Here is an 18,455-nt window from a genome sequence, read left to right as displayed (position 1 = left end):
TATCCGGTCACTCAATTTCACACCCAACATAATCCTTAACGCTCTCATTTCCACTGCATATATTCTGCTTTGGCCATACCCAACATTCACTCCTATACATTAATGTCCTTAATACAAATAACACTCACTTTGGCGGCGTTTTGTATCAAATTTATCAGCTCCTGAAGAATGTAAAGACTGAACTGTTCCAATTTGTTCTTCAGGACTTTGGCCATATGAGCTATTGTAATACAGGCCTCGCGCACCACCTTCAAACAAAAAGATGACATTAAAATTGTAATTAACTTTATTAAAACTATACATACACTAGCTGTGCCCGCGACTTCGTCCGCGTGGAATAGTTATTTTGGGCATCATATTTATTTTTGCAAACATCCTCCTCGGCTTTATCAATGTCAGGCGGTCACGCGTATTAGAAAGAACGCTGGTTCGACGTATTAAATGTTTCGCTGCAAATTGCTTATAACGACTATATCTCAAAACCTATTCGTCTGATTTATATACTGTAAATGGCAATTTTAGTCTACATGAAAAGCCGAAAGTAATAAACATATTTATTTGGATAAGGATTAATACTGAATTAAAGAAAATTGGTTTCAAAATAACTTATGTTTATAATGAAAAAATAATCTTAAAAAATGAACATAAAAGTGGTTATTGTAAGTAAACCTTAAGAGATAGGTATATGCTCTCGCGGACTTTTTTGTGGCAAAAAATGAGTACTTCACATCTTTAGTACATTGTTTTACTATATCTTTGTTGGTTTGCGCAGCGTTCGCGTGGAAAGCTCGCTGATGGCCGACTCATTCAACTTTCTCCTGCATTGTTGACGTTTCCCGTAGGAAATCCGGGATAAAATGTAGCCTATAGCCTTCCTCGATAAATAGACTATCTAACAGTGAAAGAATTATTCAAATCGGTTCAGTAGTTTCTGTGATTAGCGCGTTTAAACAAACAAACAAACAAAACAAACTCTTCAGCTTTATAATATTAGTATAGATATGGTAACGTCCATATCCCTTGCGGGATAGACAGAGCCAACAGTCTTGAAAAGACTGAATGGCCACGTTCAGCTATTTAGCTTAATGATAGAATTGAGATTCAAATAGTGACAGGTTGCCAGCCCATTCTCAGCCAGAAGAATTCTCATCTTGTAGGCGATGATGTGTATAGCAACCTGTCCAAGTTTATTAGCGTTTCCCCATGTCGCCTTTTACGACATCCATGTGAAAGACATGGAGTGGTCCTATTCTAAATTGCCAGGAAACACACAGCTTATTATAAAGTATTTCAATTTAATTTAGAATAGTTATAACATACCAATTAGTACATAAAACTGCGTAAGTTTGTCAATCTTTTCTTCGCTTCGCTTTTACGGCTAAACAGCGTAAATTAGTGCCGTGTGGTTCCCGGCACCAATATAAAAAAAAAAAGAATAGGGCCACTCCATCTCTTTCCCATGGATCTCGTAAAAGGCGACTAAGGGAAAGGCTCACAAACTTGGGATTCCTTTTTTAGGCAATGGGTAAGCAACCTGTAACCTGTGTGTCTTTTCAAGACTGTTGGCTCTGTCTACCCCGCAAGGGATATAGACGTGACCATATGTATGTATGTAGCATAAATTAGTAAATCATATCACATCGACTCACCTGACTCCTTAAATCCTTGATGACGACCAAGAAAGGCACTGACAAATCTTTGAGATTAGCCGCGAACTCTGTAGGGTATTGTATGTGAGCATTCGCCGTTAGAAGAGACCGGATCTTTTTGAGCTGTGAACAAAAAGTATTATTAAAATACATATTTAACATATTTTTTTTAAGTAGCGTCGTAAGACAGGAGCCCAGGGTGTCTATTTTTTCGCAGTTGTTGTAAGAGATCTCCCGAGAAAATCTCAATAGCGCGTTTCAGAACCAATCGCGAATCAGAAAACTCTCTTCTCCCAATCGGATATTTATTTCTTCTTTCTTTCATAGTAAACAAAAGACTTGACTTAATATAGACTTAAATCATATAGTATGCATTAAGAATGTAAGAAGCACGTCGATCCAACGCGCCACCCGAATAATCTTCCCCTGACCTATATATCCTGACGAGAGAATCTCAATAGCGCGTTTCAGGACTCACCGCGTCCACTCTCTTCTCCCAATCGGCGCTTCTATCTCCCAGTACGGCGGCGGCGTGTCTACACAAGTCGTCTAGACCTCTTGATACTAGTACTTTCAGAGTTAACAATTATACTATATCAAATGAACGCAATTTTGCGTACAATGAAGGAATTTGTACAATGAGGTAGTAACTAGACCCTAATCCTATGCAAAAGTTAAGTCCTAGAACACGTTAATTTATGAAGACACGTCGACCCAACGCGCCACCCGAAAAATCTTCCTCCTGACCTATATATCCTGACGGGAAAATCTCAATAGCGCGTTTCAGGACTCACCGCGTCCACTCTCTTCTCCCAATCGGCGCTTCTATCACCCAGTAAGGCGGCGGCGTGTCTACACAAGTCGTCTATACCTCTTACTATTTTCATAGTAAGCAAAAGAAATTAATATAAATATAGACCGATTTTGAATAGTTGACATTTTGACTTTGTAGACCCTAAATAATGCATTCAACATATTCTAGAACACATCAATTTATAAAGACACGTCGATCCAACGCGCCACCCGAAAAAACTTCCTCCTGACCTATATATCCTGACGAGAGAATCTCGATAGCGCGTTTCAGGACTCACCGCGTCCACTCTCTTCTCCCAATCGGCGCTTCTATCACCCAGTAAGGCGGCGGCGTGTCTACACAAGTCGTCCAGACCTCTCGCCCCGTAAACCGCGGCCGGTGCGGTGCTGGCGAAAGCTGCTTCGAACGCTTCGCACGACACCGCACCTGCTTCGCCGCCGCTACCCGTGCTTCCTATGGCGCTCGATACTGGAAGAGAAATATTAATAATAAATAAAAATAAAATAATAATAAATATGTATAATATATATATTATATAATGGGACAAATTACTATACTATACTAACTCAACGATACAAAATTTTATAATAAATACTTATATAGATAAACATCCTAGACACAGGCCAGTCAGAAAGAGTTCGTTTCATCATCATGCCCTGGCCGGGATTCGAACCCAGGACTGTGACACAGACAAGCGCACAACCGCTTATTAATGATTAATATTAAATACTAGTTTATAGAATCTAACATTTCTGGTAGCCAGTAGCTTCCAGTCTTTGCGAGGCTGTTGGCCCTGTCTGCCCCGTGAGGGATATAGACGTGATACTTACCATTTCTGGCCGCTGTGGGTTTAGCCGGCGGCAACGGTTTCTTAAAATTTAACTATTTGAATATCTATTCCATCATTAAGACAGGTGCTTCCAGTCTTTGCGAGGCTGTTGGCCCTGTCTGCCCCGTGAGGGATATAGACGTGACACTTACCATTTCTGGCCGCTGTGGGTTTAGCCGGCGGCGGAGGTTTCCTGCTCGGCGGCATGCCGTACAATCCCGCTATAGTTTTCTTTGGTTCACATGCTGTTGTGTAGTGTTGAAGCGAAACCAAGTGAATTTGAGGGATTTTTAAGTGATCGCGGGGGATTTCGAGTGATGTTGAGTGATTTGAAGTGAATTTGAGAAATTATAAGTGGTATTGAGGGATTTAGAGATGTCGAGGTATTTTAAGTGGTTGTGAGGGATTCCAAGTGATATTGAGGGATTTGAAATGAATTTGAGAAATTGTAAGTTATATTGAGGGATTTAGAGATGTCGAGGTATTTTAAGTGGTTGTGAGGGATTCCAAGTGATATTGAGGGATTTCAAATGAATTTGAGAAATTGTAAGTGATATTGAGGGATTTAAAGATATCGAGATATTTTAGGTGGTAATGGGGGATTCCAAGTGATATTGAGGGATTTGAAATGAATTTGATAAATTGTAAGTTATATTGAGGAATTTAAAGATATCGAGGTATTTTAGGTAGTGAGGGATTTCAAGTGATATTGAGTGATTTCAAATGAATTTGAGAAATTTTAAGTGATATTGTGGGATTTAGAGATATCGAGGTATTTTAAGTGGTTTTCCAAATGATATTGATGAATGTCATGTGATATTGAGGGATTTTAGGTAATATTGGAAGATTTCCAGTGATTTCGAGAAATTACACGTGAAATTGAAAAACGAGAAGTTGGAAAATTTCAAGTGTAATTTGAAGATTTCAGGTGATATTAGAACATTTACACGTTATATAAGATGGTTTGAAGTGAACATGAACAATTTCACGTAATATTGGAAGATTTGAAATGAAATTGAGGAATTTAGATTTATATATATAAATATAGAGATATTTGGGAATATCAAGCGATTTTTGAAGATTTCATTTGGCATGATGACATACAATGCAAACAGCATAGTATACAATTTTTCACAACATGCCAAAGAATATATATTGTATTCAATGAGAAATATATGTCGTGTTATTGAGGGATTTGTTTTTTTAATGGTATTAAATGTGTATTTATAAAAGTTTCGATTTATGTGTAGGATACAGGATAGTATAGAATTTTTCACGAAGAATATGACATTCAATGAGAAAGATATGTCGTGTTATTGATGGTATTTTTTTTTAATGGCATTAAATGTGTATTTATGATGTTTCAATTTGTGTTATGCACGATGTGTAGGTTAATTCCATTGTTACGATGGCGGCCGGAGTGCGCATGAAAAGATATGAAAAACATTGCGTTAGTTGGGTTACAAATGATTTTATTTGAAAATAAAAATCAATGAAATTAGTGACGACAAAGTTGAAATAGACGTGAGGATTTATATAGAATAGCTGTGCCCGCGAATTCGTCCGCGTGGATTAGTTATTTTGGGCATCAATAAAGCCCTCAACGATGAATAATTTTCCCCATTTTTTTTTTCACATTTTCCATTATTTCTTTGCTCCTTATAGAATTTTTCAATTCGAACCAGTAGTTCCTGAGATTAGATCAAACAAACAAACAAACCTTCAGCTTTATAATATTAGTATAAGATAGGACCAGTATATATACAGTAGCTTCGTGTAAAATCCAGACTCACACAATCCAGGATCATATTCAAAGGAACACTCCGGGCGACTGACAGGAGAGGTGAGTTGCGATTTCCCAAAATTCCCATAGGAACTCAGATAATGTAAGATTTTTAAAGATATAATAAAAAATGACAAATTTCTCAAATTGTTTCGAGTATGTATTATGGCTATGGGAGGATTTCCCAGAATTCCCACGGGAACTAGCACATTTTCTCACGTTGCTTAGCACGCATACAGGAGGGCTATAGTAAAATACCCACGGGAACTAGCAAATTTTCCCAAGCTGCTTACTGGGAATTCCCACGGGAATCAGGGCATACACTGACCTGGCGTGGACGCCCCCGACGAGTCTCCGTCCCGACTCCTGGCGGAGGTGGGTATGGTCATGGTGCGTTTGGCCGACCTCGCTATGAAGTCAGGTTCATCGGCGCTCTGGCCCTGCGTCGCTGTTGGGAATAATTATTAAATAGTAATTAATTAGTTGAGTAGAATCAACATGGATATCGTAATAGGCGACTAAGGGATAGGCTTATAAACTTGGGATTCTTATTTTTTTATGGCTCACTATTTGAATCTCAATATTATCATTAAGCCGAACAGCTGAACGTGGTCTATCAGTCTTTTTGAGCCTGTTAGCACTGTCTACCCCGCAAGGGATATAGACGTGATTATATCTATGTATGTATGTATCAACAAATATATATATATATAAACATACCCAGAATACAACACAAATATTTTTTTTATGAATTCTTCTTTTAGGCGACGTGCTAGCAACCTGACACTATTTGAATCTCAATTCTATCATTAAGCCTACCAGCTGAACGTGACCTATCAGTCTTTCAATACTTCTAGCTATATCTACCCCGTCATATACAGACGTGATCATAAGAATAAATGACTGAATAATATCCGTAATGATACTTATCGTGGGGTTGATGCTATATACGTAAACAGACAGACAGACATACCTGTAGGCAACAATAGGCCTGCCTCTCTCGCCTCGTCAAACTTCTGTTCCAGTAGAGCCAACTTCTGTGCCGGCACTAATTCCTTCTTCTTCAAGTCTTGTCTCAGTCTTTCACCTTAAAAAAAAACACAAGACAATATTTTAAAACCTGTTTTTTCTTTTTTATTAAAATTCTTACACTTGTCGAGATTTTTTCATAAAATTTCGCTCTAGGTATTCGTCAATATTTATTGACTGATTGATTGACTGACCTGCCCACTTCTGGAGCGTGCAGTCGCAGAACCCCGGACAACGCCAATCAAAAGATTACTACTAAGACGCATCGATCCAACACGCCAAGGAGCGGACAACTCTCCTGCTATATACACCCTCGCGTGGAAATCTCTATAGCGCGTTTCAACTCACCCACGTGGCGGTACACGTCGACCAACAGTTGCATCGCCGCATCTCTAACGGCGCTGTTGGGGTCGCCCACCAGCGCCGCCAAGCTGGGCATGGCGCCGCGTAATTGTAGTTCTGCTACGCCGTGTCTGAAGATAGAGAACAACATACATACATACATACATATGGTCACGTCTATATCCCTTGCGGGGTAGACAGATCCAACAGTCTTGAAAAGACTGAATGGCCACGTTCAGCTATTTGGCTTAATGATAGAATTGAGATTCAACTAGTGACAGGTTGCTAGCCCATCGCCTAAAAATGAATCCCAACTTTGTAAGCCTATCCCTTAGTCGCCTTTTACGACATCCATGGGAAAGAGATGGAGTGGTCTTATTCTTTTTTGTATTGGTGCCAGGAACCACACGGCACATAGAGAACAATAAAAATTCAATTCAGGATCCCTATGTGACATCTTGCTAACCGCTGAGCTATATTATATCATTTGACGGCCTCTGTGGCGCAGCGGTAGTGCGCTTGTCTGTGACACCGGAGGTCCCGGATTCGAATCCCGGCCAGGGCATGATGAGAAAAGAACTTTTTCTGATTGGCCTGGGTCTTGGATGTTTATCCATATAAGTATTTATAATAAAATATAGTATCATTGAGTTAGTATCTCGTTACACAAGTCTCGAACTTACTTCGAGGCTAACTCAATCACGTACCTGTCGGAAATAGCCACTTACCTGTCAGAAATAGACACTTACCTGTCAGAAATAATCACTAACCTGTCAGAAATAGACACGAAAACAGGGTAGCCAGAGCCAATCCGATAGCCACAAGACCATAAGCTGGGCGGTTTAATGATTGAAATAAACAAACCACTCACGTGTCAAGTAACGCCTGTATACACCTGACCGTCTCCTCTCTGGCGTGCGGTGCTTTGTGCTGCAGCGTGGGCGTCAGCCTGGCCAGCAGAGCCCTGGGCGAGACCGCCTTGTTGTCTCCATAGAGCAAAGTAGCCATTAACTCCACCAGTTAGTTATAGTCACACACGTGTCGTAATGAGTCACTTTAGTATTGCTTTAGTCACTGGCTCGTTGCAAATAGTCACTTACCTGTCAGAAATAGTCACTTACCAGTCAAAAATAGTCACTTACCTGTCAGAAATAGCAACTTACCTGTCAGAAATAGACACTAACGTGTGTTAAATAAACCACTCACGTGTCAAGTAACGCCTGTATACACCTGACCGTCTCCTCCCTGGCGTGCGGTGCTTTGTGCTGCAGCGTGGGCGTCAGCCTGGCCAGCAGAGCCCTGGGCGGGACCGCTTTGCTGTCTCCAAGCGAGGATATGCACACGCGTGCCATATGACGGACACCCTCTTTTGTGTCCGCTAGTCTGTGAGTGGAAAAAATTATATTATGAAGCTACCCGCATTTTTATTACAAAGTGAAATTGATTTGAATTTTTTTTTGTATGTATCGAGTGCACACATAAAAACTAAGTAGCCGGTCTACCAGAGATGGCGCTGATATAGTTTCTTAAAACGCGGTTTATCTTGGGAACCGAGCTTTTCTTGAACCTAGGACCTTGATAAATCGATTCCTTGAGCCGAAAAGCCCCTAATCTGTAACTTTCATGAAAATCATTGGAGCCGTTTCCGAGATCCTGATTATATATATACAAGAATTGCACGTTTAAATATATTAGATGAAGCGATATCATTCATTCGACATATTATCAAGACTGTATCCCTTGCGGGGTAGACGGAGCCAGCAGCCTCGATAGACTGACAGGCCACGTTCAGCTTCATGGCTTAGTGATGAAAATGAAATTCAAATAGTGACAGGTTGTTCTCTCTCTCTCTCGTGGCTCTGTCTTCCCCGCAAGGGTATATACCCTTTTGGGAAGTTATGATTCTTTTCATGTCAGACAGGATTTGAACCTGAATTCCCGTTCCGTTCACATTGGGTTGTCGATCGCTCACATAACATAAAATCACGCCTCTTTCCCGGAGGGGTAGGCAGACACTACTTCTTACCACTTGCCACGATCCATGCACACTTCCTTCGCTTCGTCCACATTCATAACTCTCTTCATGCAAGCTCGGCGGTTTCGGGTAAATAAATAAAAGAGACGATACAAATAAATAAATGATTATATGTATGTATGTATGCACTTGTTGTACATACATACATACATATGGTCACGTCTATATCCCTTGCGGGGTAGACAGAGCCAACAGTCTTGAAAAGACTAAAAGGCCACGTTCAGCTATTTGGCTTATCGATAGAATTGAGTTTCAACTAGTGACAGGTTGCTAGCCCATCGCCTAAAAAAGAATCCCAAGTTTGTAAGCCTACCCCTTAGTCGCCTTTTACGACATCCATGGGAAAGAGATGGAGTGGTCCTATTGTTTTTTGTATTGGTGCCGGAAGGCACACGGCACATGCACTTGTTGTGTTTGGAGATAAACCTAGACCTAGACCTCCTTGTGTCTGTGATTTTTCATAACTCTCTCCATGCAAGCTCCGCGGGTACTCTCGACGTGACCCTTTGCCGGGACGTCCTTGATTCGATCTAGACAGACAGACGTTCGTCTCAATCGCTCACCTGTCAATAATATGAGGCAGAACCGTTGGCACGTTGTTTGAGAACTCATGTCCGAGGCGCTCGGCCACCGCCGCCAGCACTTCTAGGCCATTCTGGGCCACCTGTGAACAAAATTGACCGGAATTATCAGTATATTATATGTTCAGCTATTTGGCTTAATGATAGAATCCCAATTCTATCGTTAAGCCAAATAGCTGAACGTGGCCATTCGGACTTTTCAAGACTGTTGGCTCTGTCTAACCCGTTAGACGTGACCGTATGTATGTATGTTGACCGGAATTATTGATTTGATACGTACATATGTACAATATAGTCACGTCTACTATCCTACAGGCCTATCTGTTTTCAAGACTGGTGGCTCTGTATATCCCGCTAGGGATATAGACATGATCATATGTATGTATGTTTATAAAACACTAGCTGTGGCCGCGACTTCGTCCGCGTGAAATAGTTATTTTGGGCTTCATTGAAGCCCTCAAAGATGAATGATTTTCCCCGTTTTTTTTACATGGCAAAGCCATTATTTCTTCGCTCCTCATAGTTGCAGCGTGATGTTATATAGCCTAAAGCCTACCTCGATAAATGGTCTATTCAACACAAAAGAATATTTTTATGCGTACCAGTAGTTCCTGAGATTAGCGCGTTCAAAACAAACAAACTCTTTAGCTTTATTCTAATCATAATCATTCCTAATAGTAGTATAGATACATTCGTAATAGTAGTATAGATAGTATAGTTGAATTAGTATCACTTAACACGAGTATCGAACTTACATCGAGGCTAACTCAATCTTCATTACCTGTCCCGTATATATACCTATTTATTCATTATTATTTACTATGTAGTTTCACAAATTTCTTCCACTGTTTCACAAAGACGCTAAGAACAAAGATGCGAATTACCTGTCCCGTATATATACCTATTTATTCATTATTATTTAGTATGTAGTTTCACAAATTTCTTCCACAAAGACGCTAACAACAAAGATGCAATGTGTCTGTCTGCCTGTATGTTTCGCACTAATCATTGGCTCGCTGGCCAGCCGACCGCTGTGTTTAGTGACGCGAGGAGAGCGAACGGAAGCCACAGATTATATATTAACACGCTTCTTTGCGACTTTAATTAAATAATAAATCCTACTAATATCATAATAATAAATCCTTTTAATAATTATACAAGGAGAGTGTGGAGGGAAAGGTCGGTCGATCAAATTAAGGACGTCCTGGTAAAGGGTCAGGTCAAAAGTACCCGAAACCGCCGGGCTTGCATGAAGAGAGTTATGAATGTGGATGAAGCGAAGGAAGTATGCAGAGATCGTGGCAAGTGGAAAGAGGTAGACTCTGCCTACCCCTCCGGGCAAGAGGCGTGATTTTATGTATGTTTGTATGTATGTATTATAAATGCGAAAGTTTGTGAGTACCTATGTCTGTATACGTACATACATATATCTACATAATCTGTTCTATTTCTTTCATTATGTCAGTATGGATGTTTGTTACTCTTTCACGCAAAAACTACTGAACCGATTACGATGAAATTTGGTATGTAGATAGCTAAAGACCCAGAATAACATATAGGCTACTTTTTATCCCGGAGTTCCCGCGGGATTGATAGGGTTTCCATGCGGAAGAAGTCGCGGCCTGTCTCTAGTATTTAATAAAAAAAAACAAATCTGCCTAAAGGTCGTTTCAAAAGATTAACATAGCATAAAATAACGTCTACATGCGGGGTAGACAGAGCCAACAGTCATCAAAAGACTGAAAGGCCACGTTCAGCTGTTTGGCCTAATGATAGAATTTTGATTCAAATAGTGACAGGTTTTTAACCCATCGCCTAAAAGAGGAATACCAAGTACCTACTTATATAACTATCACTTAGACGCCTTGTACGACATCCACGAGAAAGAGATGGAGTGATCCCATTCTTTTTACTATTGGTGCCGGGAACAACAATATTGTGATAAAATTTCATACAAGCTTCTTTTATCTGATCATTACCACGGGAACGGAAAAAAACGAGAAATTCCTTTTTGGTTCGTCACTTTTAGTTGCCCGAAGTCCGATCGCCAAGTTCTACCCGTCCGTAATTGTCTATGTCTAATTGTCTGTGAATTAATAACGCGGACAGAGCCAGGGGCATAAGCTAGTTGTTTGTAAATTTATCTCTAGACTTAGGTCTAGAATAAGCGGCGCGCAATGAGCCGCGAATCTCGGACGGAATCAGACTGTGTATGATACATCATAGAGGCGCGTGCGCCGGTACTGTCGGCAAAACAAGTATTTTTATTTATAATGTGGTCATCAAATGTTATATATAACATGTTAAATCTTCTTCCTGGCCATAGTACCGGTTGCATTCTCACCACTCTGGAGAGGAGCCCGGGGTAAACTCTTCACCTTTTGATCTTGACCAGGTTTTTAAACGAAGCGACTCCCATCTGACCTCCGTTACCTTTGCATGGGAACCTAACCCGTGTTGGATCATATGGTTACACATCCAGTTACTTGAATGTGCAGATTTCCTCACGATGTTTTCCCTCACCGTAAGAGTTATATAACATGTTAAGTATCCTACTAATATTATAAATGCGAAAGTTTGTGAGTTATGTCATAATGGATGTTTGTTACTCTTTCACGCAAAAACTACTGAACCGATTACGATGAAATTTGGTATGTAGTTAGCTATGAAGACCCAGAATAACATATAGGCTACATTTTATCCCGGAGCGGAGAAGTCGCGGGCGGCCTCTAGTTAAGTTATATACCATAGTACGAGTATCGTTGAGTTAGTATCTCGTAACACAAATTTAGAACTTACTTCGAGGCTAACTCAATCTGAGTCATTTGTCCACGTATAGGTACATATATTTATTTATTATTTTTATTCTAATGGGTAAAGTATTGCAAAATTCTAAAACAATGTCCGATAATATGGACGTGTTATACAACAAAGTTTTAAAACACTGTTAAATAATCTGTAAGCACCGTAATGAATTTTATAATTATTATTTATGTAATTAATAAAACAACTTTCGCCCGCGCCTTAGGCCGCGTTAAAAGTACCCTATGTCATTCCTCTTACACAACTTACGTGTATGTATGATATACATTTTTATGCTGACCTTACATCGTACAAAGTGAATAAGGAGTGTCTATCTTTAAAATTACGCATTGGCGCTTCCGTCCGTCTGACAGACATGTTGCTTTTGTACAAATACATATAATCACGTCTATATCCCTTGCGGTGTAGACAGAGCCGACAGTTTTGAAAAGACTGATATGCCACGTTCAGCTGTTTGGCTTACTGATAGAATTGAGATTCAAATAGTGACAGGTTGCTAGCCCAACGCCTAAAAGAAGAAACCCAAGTTTCCTATCCCTTAGTCGCCTTTTACGACTTCCATGGGAACGAGATGGAGTGGTCGTATTCCTTTTTTCTATTGGTGCCGGGAACCACACGGAACCCGTACAAATATCGAAATAATTCGAACTTAGACTAATTTCAATTAGATTGAATCTAAATCAAAATTCAGTACACTCTGTACATAAATCTACTTAAAATTTGCAATCCAAAAAAAAAATATTTTTTTTTAAATCTCATATAATAAATTAATCTGAACAACGTATTCTCTCATCCACGTTCTATTCTAAGTTTGGCTATTTATGAAGTTGACATTGTTGAAGAAAATGCTGCAGTGCAGTTTGTTTCAGCTTTTTCTGCACTGACGCCTAAGAAGCCGCAGTAAACTTAGTTTTAAGTAATTTATTTGACGTCAACCAATATTGTGAAACCAAAAGATTTGACAATTATCAAGCGATATGAAGTATCCTATATATATAATAACGTATAAAAATTTGAAAGTTCCAAAAAAATAAAAATTTCTTAAAGACCCATCTTGTTTACCGCCAAAAATCAAAATGACAACTGACCTTGAAGTTCCCTCCATTCAACCACGCGACTAACGCGTCGACCAGTTGGTCGACCAGGTCCGGCGTTAGTTCCGGCTCCCGTCGAACTAGCGCGGTCAGTTGCTCGCCGAGTTGCTGCCGCAGCCTGAGGTCAGGCCTGGTCAGGAAGGGCAGGGCGGCCTCGAGCGAGGCCGGTTGGGGGTAATGCGCCATCTGTTGGTAGAAACAGGAATGTTTAGAGCGGCTATAGAACAATAAAGATTTATTACATATATGCAGGACAAATTACACAGATTGAGTTAGCCTCGAAGTAAGTTCGAGACTTGTGTTACGAGATACTAACTCAACGATACTTTATTTTATAATAAATACTTATATAGATAAACATCCAAGACCCAGGCCAATCAGACAAAGTTCTTTTCTCATCATGCCCTGACCGGGATTCGAACCCGGGACCTCCGGTGACACAGACTAGCGTACTACCGCTGCGCCACAGAGGCCGTCATTATATCAAAATTGGTTTCATTTATTGACGTCTATACATATAGACAGTATACATTGCAGCCATACACATACATACATATAGTCACGTCTATATCCTTTTTTTTTATGAAATATCTTTTTGTTGCCCAACTTAACCGGACTTTTTAGTGGCGGGGCCTGAAGGGCCTCCTGCCGACGCAGTGGCTGCTCAAAGGGTTCCCAGAGTGGGGCGAACCTCGGCTTTGACGCCACACGTGTAGGTTGAACCGTCTATATCCCTTGCGGGGTAGATAGAGCCGACACAAACATGAGAGAGAGGAGGCCACTTTCAGCTGTATGAATTTAACGATGGAATTGAGATTCAAACAGTGACAGGTTGCTAGCCCTACGCTTAAAATTAAAGTATGGTGATATTTTCCAGATTATAGTCTAGATATTGATTAGAAATCTTCAGGTCTGTTGAACCAAGAAACCTTATGCTGAAAATATTTTTTTTTATTGGAGGCGGCGTTATCCATCATCAAGAATAAATGATTAGGTACCTAGTTATCTTTTTGGCATCATCAGAACCCATCAGGAATGGTCCCACTCACAGCTATGTCGAGTGTACAAAGTTATGTACATTAGTTTCAATACTTACCGATGCTTTTAACGGTGAGGGCAATATTGTGAGGTCACATTGAAATGTAAAATGATGTGAAACAGTGCCTGCGAAGGCCTATTATCTGAATAAAATGTGGATTTTGATCTTTAACTGAATTGGCATTAAAGTCCAGAATGAAGTCTTGAAGTCAAATTAATCAATACTAAAATTAATTAAATGATAATTATTAATTAATTTTTATCTATACTAAAGCTGAAGAGTTTGTTTGTTTGTTTGAACGGGCTAATCTCAGTAAATTCTTGAATAGACCATTTATTGAGGAAGGCTTCAGGCTATATAACATCACACTGCAACTAGCACTAGCACTAGGAGTGAAGAAATAATGGAGAATGTGAAAAAAAAATCGGGGAAAATTATTCATCCTTGAGGGCTTCAATGATGCCCAAAATAACTATTCCATGCGGACGAAGTCGCGGTCACAGCTAGTATTAAAATAGTATTAGTATAGTATATAAATAATAAGTAATAGTATATAAATTAAAATCCAACTTACTGTCAAGTAGGTAATCCTATCCCGTCAAATCCAGATGGCACTGTACAATTCCAGTCTTAGCCGCTGTCATTTCATAAGTCACCACTAAGCACTTGTCACTGAGCACTTAACACTTTTAAAGGTGGCATGAAAAATTTAAGGGCTAAATAAAAGAAAAAAAAAGAATTATTTTTAAAATGTGTGTTCTCATTTTGAATTCGGTCTTTGTTACCAGTCCGTTGATTAACTAGCTATACCCCGCGGATTTGTTCACATGCAGTGCTACAATATTTTATTTTATTTAATTTATTATACACATAACAGAATACAACTAAGTACATATAATAAGATAAAAAAGAAATAATAGAAACAGATCTGGGTAGTATTCCACAGGATGTGCTTATGCAAAAAACAAACGGGGAAAGAGTTCCATGGCGTTAAAATACATTATATTACATTTCAATTAAATCAAATCTTACAAGCCTTGCCACAATTAGCACAGCAAAAAAGAAAAAGAAACAAAAACAAACAAAACAAAACAATATGAATATGAAATCTCTTTTTAGAGTGTTCCAATACCTAAAATGTAAAAGTGGAACCCTAATACTAAGCCACTGTCGGTCTGGTCATCAAATTCATAATGGGTGATAGCTGGAATGCTGAATTTTTTCACAAATAACATATTTAGTGCCTTGGGGTTCCCAGCACCAATAAAAAAAAGAATAGGAGGACTCCATCTCGTTCTCATGGATGTCATAAAAGGCGACTAAGGGATGGGCTTATAAACTTGGGATTCTTCTTTTAAGCGATGGGCTAGTAACCTATCACTATTTGCATTTCAATTCTATCATTAAGCCAAACAGCTAAACTTGGCCTATCAGTATTTAAATATCAGTATTTATAGTCTATTTAAAATCTACATACATACATACATTAAATCACGTCTATATCCCTAACGAGGTAGACAGGGCCAACAACCTTGAAAAGACAGAAAAGATAGAATTGAGATTCAAATAATGACAGGTTGCTAGCCCATCGCCTAAAAGAAAAATTCAAAGTTAATAAGCCTATCCTTTAGTCGCCTTTTACTACATCCATGGGGACGAGATGGAGTGGTCCTATTCCTTTTTTTTTATTGGTGCCAGGAACCACACGGCACATGTAGATATGTATCTAAATTTACATTATTCTTCTTAAGACTATTTTTATGCTATAAAGACTCTCAATCAATCACATAGTTAACCAGAACCAATCAAAACATTACATAAATGGGCCGCATCAACCTTTGATGTCCATTTGGTTAAGTGACTTCTATATTTAGTTAGGTGTTCCAAAAGTGAATGCTGTGAGAGGAAACAGGATGTGCTTAATATTTTTTTTTATCACACCACATCCTTATTCCTTACGGGGTAGATAGTGCCAACAGTCTTATAAAGATTGAAAGGTCATAATAATTTACTTTTAAGTGATGTTATCTACTCGTAAGATTATCTTTAAGTTGGGTTGCGTCATAATTATATTGATTTTACACTTATTTATATATATTTTTTTAATGTAGAAAACTTGTATCTATCTGTGATTTAGATTTAAGAGATCTATATTTGTAAACTGACGTCCGGTGAAAATGCTATAGTGTAGTTTGTCCTCCTGGACTTCGGGAGCGATAGTATATATGTATAATTAGATTTAAATTATGTTGACTTTAGTTAGTTTTACCTAGTATCAAATTTTGAAAGTAAATCTATTCTGTTTCATTGTATAATGACATGCAAAAATCGTTTTACACTTATTATACTTAGTGGGTTAAATGTTAAGAAAGGCTGACTGGAGAATGGAATCCAGGACAATTCAGAGGTGAGAACACAACTACTGTGCCATGAAACCACAATCTACGAATTATATTTTCCTGCTCCTTAGGGTAAATAAAGGAATTTATATATCTGACATACTCATTCCTAGATCATAGTTACAGGGAGACCCTAGGTTCCTCTCCAAGACAACAATTGCATACATACATATAATCATTTATTTAATTTATTTATTTGTATCTGTCTTTTATTTATTTACCTGAAACCATAGAGCTTGCATGAATACAGTTATGAATGTGGATGAAGCGAAGGAAGTATGCAGGGATCGTGGCAAGTGGATAGATGTAGTCTGTGCCTACCCCTCCGGGAAAAGGTGTCATTTTATGTATGTATTTATCTGACTTTTTTAGTCTGTTCAAGACTTTTGGCTCTGTCTACAGAGGACAAATATTTTTTTATACTCTTGAAAAAATATAATAACTAACCAATACCTACAACCTAAGATTTCTTATCATTTTGTGTCTTTGGAGAAAAATGTAGAATCCATACTAATATTAATTGTGAAAGTGTGTTTGTTTGTCAGTCATTCATGTCAAAAACACTGCACCAATCTCAATGAAATTTTGCATCCATCTATTGTGGAGTAAGGAGAAGGATATAGGGTGCCATTCGCGCGGGCGGAGCCGCAGGCGAAAGCTGGTTAGAAACCTTAAAATCCAGTCTTGGATGAAGGCCTCTTTCCTAACAAACAGATGAACAAGTAATGATGAAGCATTCAACTTAGTAATTTATACATTTTAATGTCACAATCAGGCAATTAAATAAGGAATAAAGCAGATGAAGATGGAATAAAATTAAAATGTATAGGATGTAGTATTATCAATTTTTAACAGGTAAGACTTCATTGGTGGGAGATATTACTCTTGATTGTGCGACCTTATAAACTGACCATGAATGTATATAGTCTGTGACGAATTAACTCATATTTTCCTTTAAGTACGTGGGTATTCGGTGTACATCTTGTTATGATGTCATCACAATCATACCAATTAACATTATTCGCTTACTTGCACATCGTATTTTCAATCTTTTTATCATGAAAAATTATCAGAAATATCTTCACTATTGTTGCAAAATGTATAATTTTATGCTAATTATAACATCAAGTTGCGAATGACGATAAAAATAGAGCCAAATGAATGAAATTCGATGAAAAACGCAAAGATGTCCCTTTATCTGACAGGTCGGATCACAGTTTGCAAATCGTCAATTTATGGCTTAACTCGGATGTGTTTATGCAAAGAAAGTACGGAATCATAATTATTTTACACTTAGCCAACGGACTGGTAACACGATCGCGCGTAAAACAAAGAAACCAAACAGATATTTGGAGTGAAAATAACATCACTTCGCAACATCAGACATATCCATTTTTGTATGACCTTTGATTAAAAAACACTTCCTTACACTAACTCACAAGCACTTTTCAATAATCACGTTCTCATTAATGTTCAAATGATTAAAAAGATACACAATAAACGCGTCGTAAACGTTTTATTACGCGAAAAAACGTCTCACCGTTCAAAAATCACGAAAAATTCAGCAGTATCGCGCATGCCCAACAAAAATTTACATCACGTGACCTGTCATGGCGTCATTGATAGGATTTTTTTCACGGTCTTTTACTTGATGAAGGTGTTGAATACAAACAGCCAAACAATCAATTTTTGGTCATCATGTCATGTAGTACAGTATTTAAAACATAATTTTCATAATAAAAATTTATACATATGAACACGAATGATTTTTGTTCATTTGTACGTATTTGAAACATAAACGAGGTTTCCTGAAAAATTTATTTCAGAAAAGTTTCATAAATGAAATCTTGTAGTGAGTAGACGAACTAAAATGTTTTCTATGGTTACTAAAATCCACAACAGAGGGTGTTGATCAATTATCAGAAACTACGTTGTACATTTTAATCTATAAACGACTAGAGGCCGCCCGCGACTTCGTCCGCGTGGAAACCCTATCAATCCCGCGGGAACTCTGGGATAAAAAGTAGCCTATGTGTTA

General features: G+C 38.5%; 2 protein-coding genes across 8 annotated transcripts in view; one reads left to right on the top strand and one right to left on the bottom strand.

The window, feature by feature from the left end:
* Positions 1-18,029, bottom strand: part of LOC106131767 (CLIP-associating protein) — a 63,630-nt gene extending 45,601 nt beyond the window's left edge. The window contains exons 1-12 of one of the 7 annotated variants that reach the window (XM_060952814.1): positions 17,958-18,029; positions 14,593-14,734; positions 12,974-13,165; positions 9,045-9,145; positions 7,653-7,829; positions 6,453-6,577; positions 6,049-6,162; positions 5,404-5,523; positions 3,445-3,537; positions 2,741-2,931; positions 1,650-1,772; positions 129-248 (exon numbers count right to left, since the gene is read on the bottom strand). In XM_060952814.1, the coding sequence (XP_060808797.1) occupies positions 129-248; positions 1,650-1,772; positions 2,741-2,931; positions 3,445-3,537; positions 5,404-5,523; positions 6,049-6,162; positions 6,453-6,577; positions 7,653-7,829; positions 9,045-9,145; positions 12,974-13,165 (1,356 nt within the window). In that variant the 5' untranslated portion in view covers positions 14,593-14,734; positions 17,958-18,029. Of the gene's footprint in view, positions 1-128; positions 249-1,649; positions 1,773-2,740; positions 2,932-3,444; positions 3,538-5,403; positions 5,524-6,048; positions 6,163-6,452; positions 6,578-7,652; positions 7,830-9,044; positions 9,146-12,973; positions 13,166-14,592; positions 14,735-17,708 lie in introns of all 7 variants that reach the window. The other 6 variants (XM_060952811.1, XM_060952808.1, XM_060952810.1 and 3 more) reach the window with 6 other exon arrangements.
* LOC106138583 (uncharacterized transmembrane protein DDB_G0289901) overlaps positions 1-18,455 on the top strand; it is a 429,961-nt gene that overhangs the window by 52,121 nt on the left and 359,385 nt on the right. The window lies entirely within an intron of this gene.

The sequence above is a fragment of the Amyelois transitella genome, chromosome 29, assembly GCF_032362555.1.
Source record: "Amyelois transitella isolate CPQ chromosome 29, ilAmyTran1.1, whole genome shotgun sequence".
NCBI classification, from domain to species: domain Eukaryota; kingdom Metazoa; phylum Arthropoda; class Insecta; order Lepidoptera; family Pyralidae; genus Amyelois; species Amyelois transitella.
The sequence above is the reverse complement of the archived record's forward strand: the minus strand, read 5'-3'. Positions and strand labels throughout refer to the sequence as shown.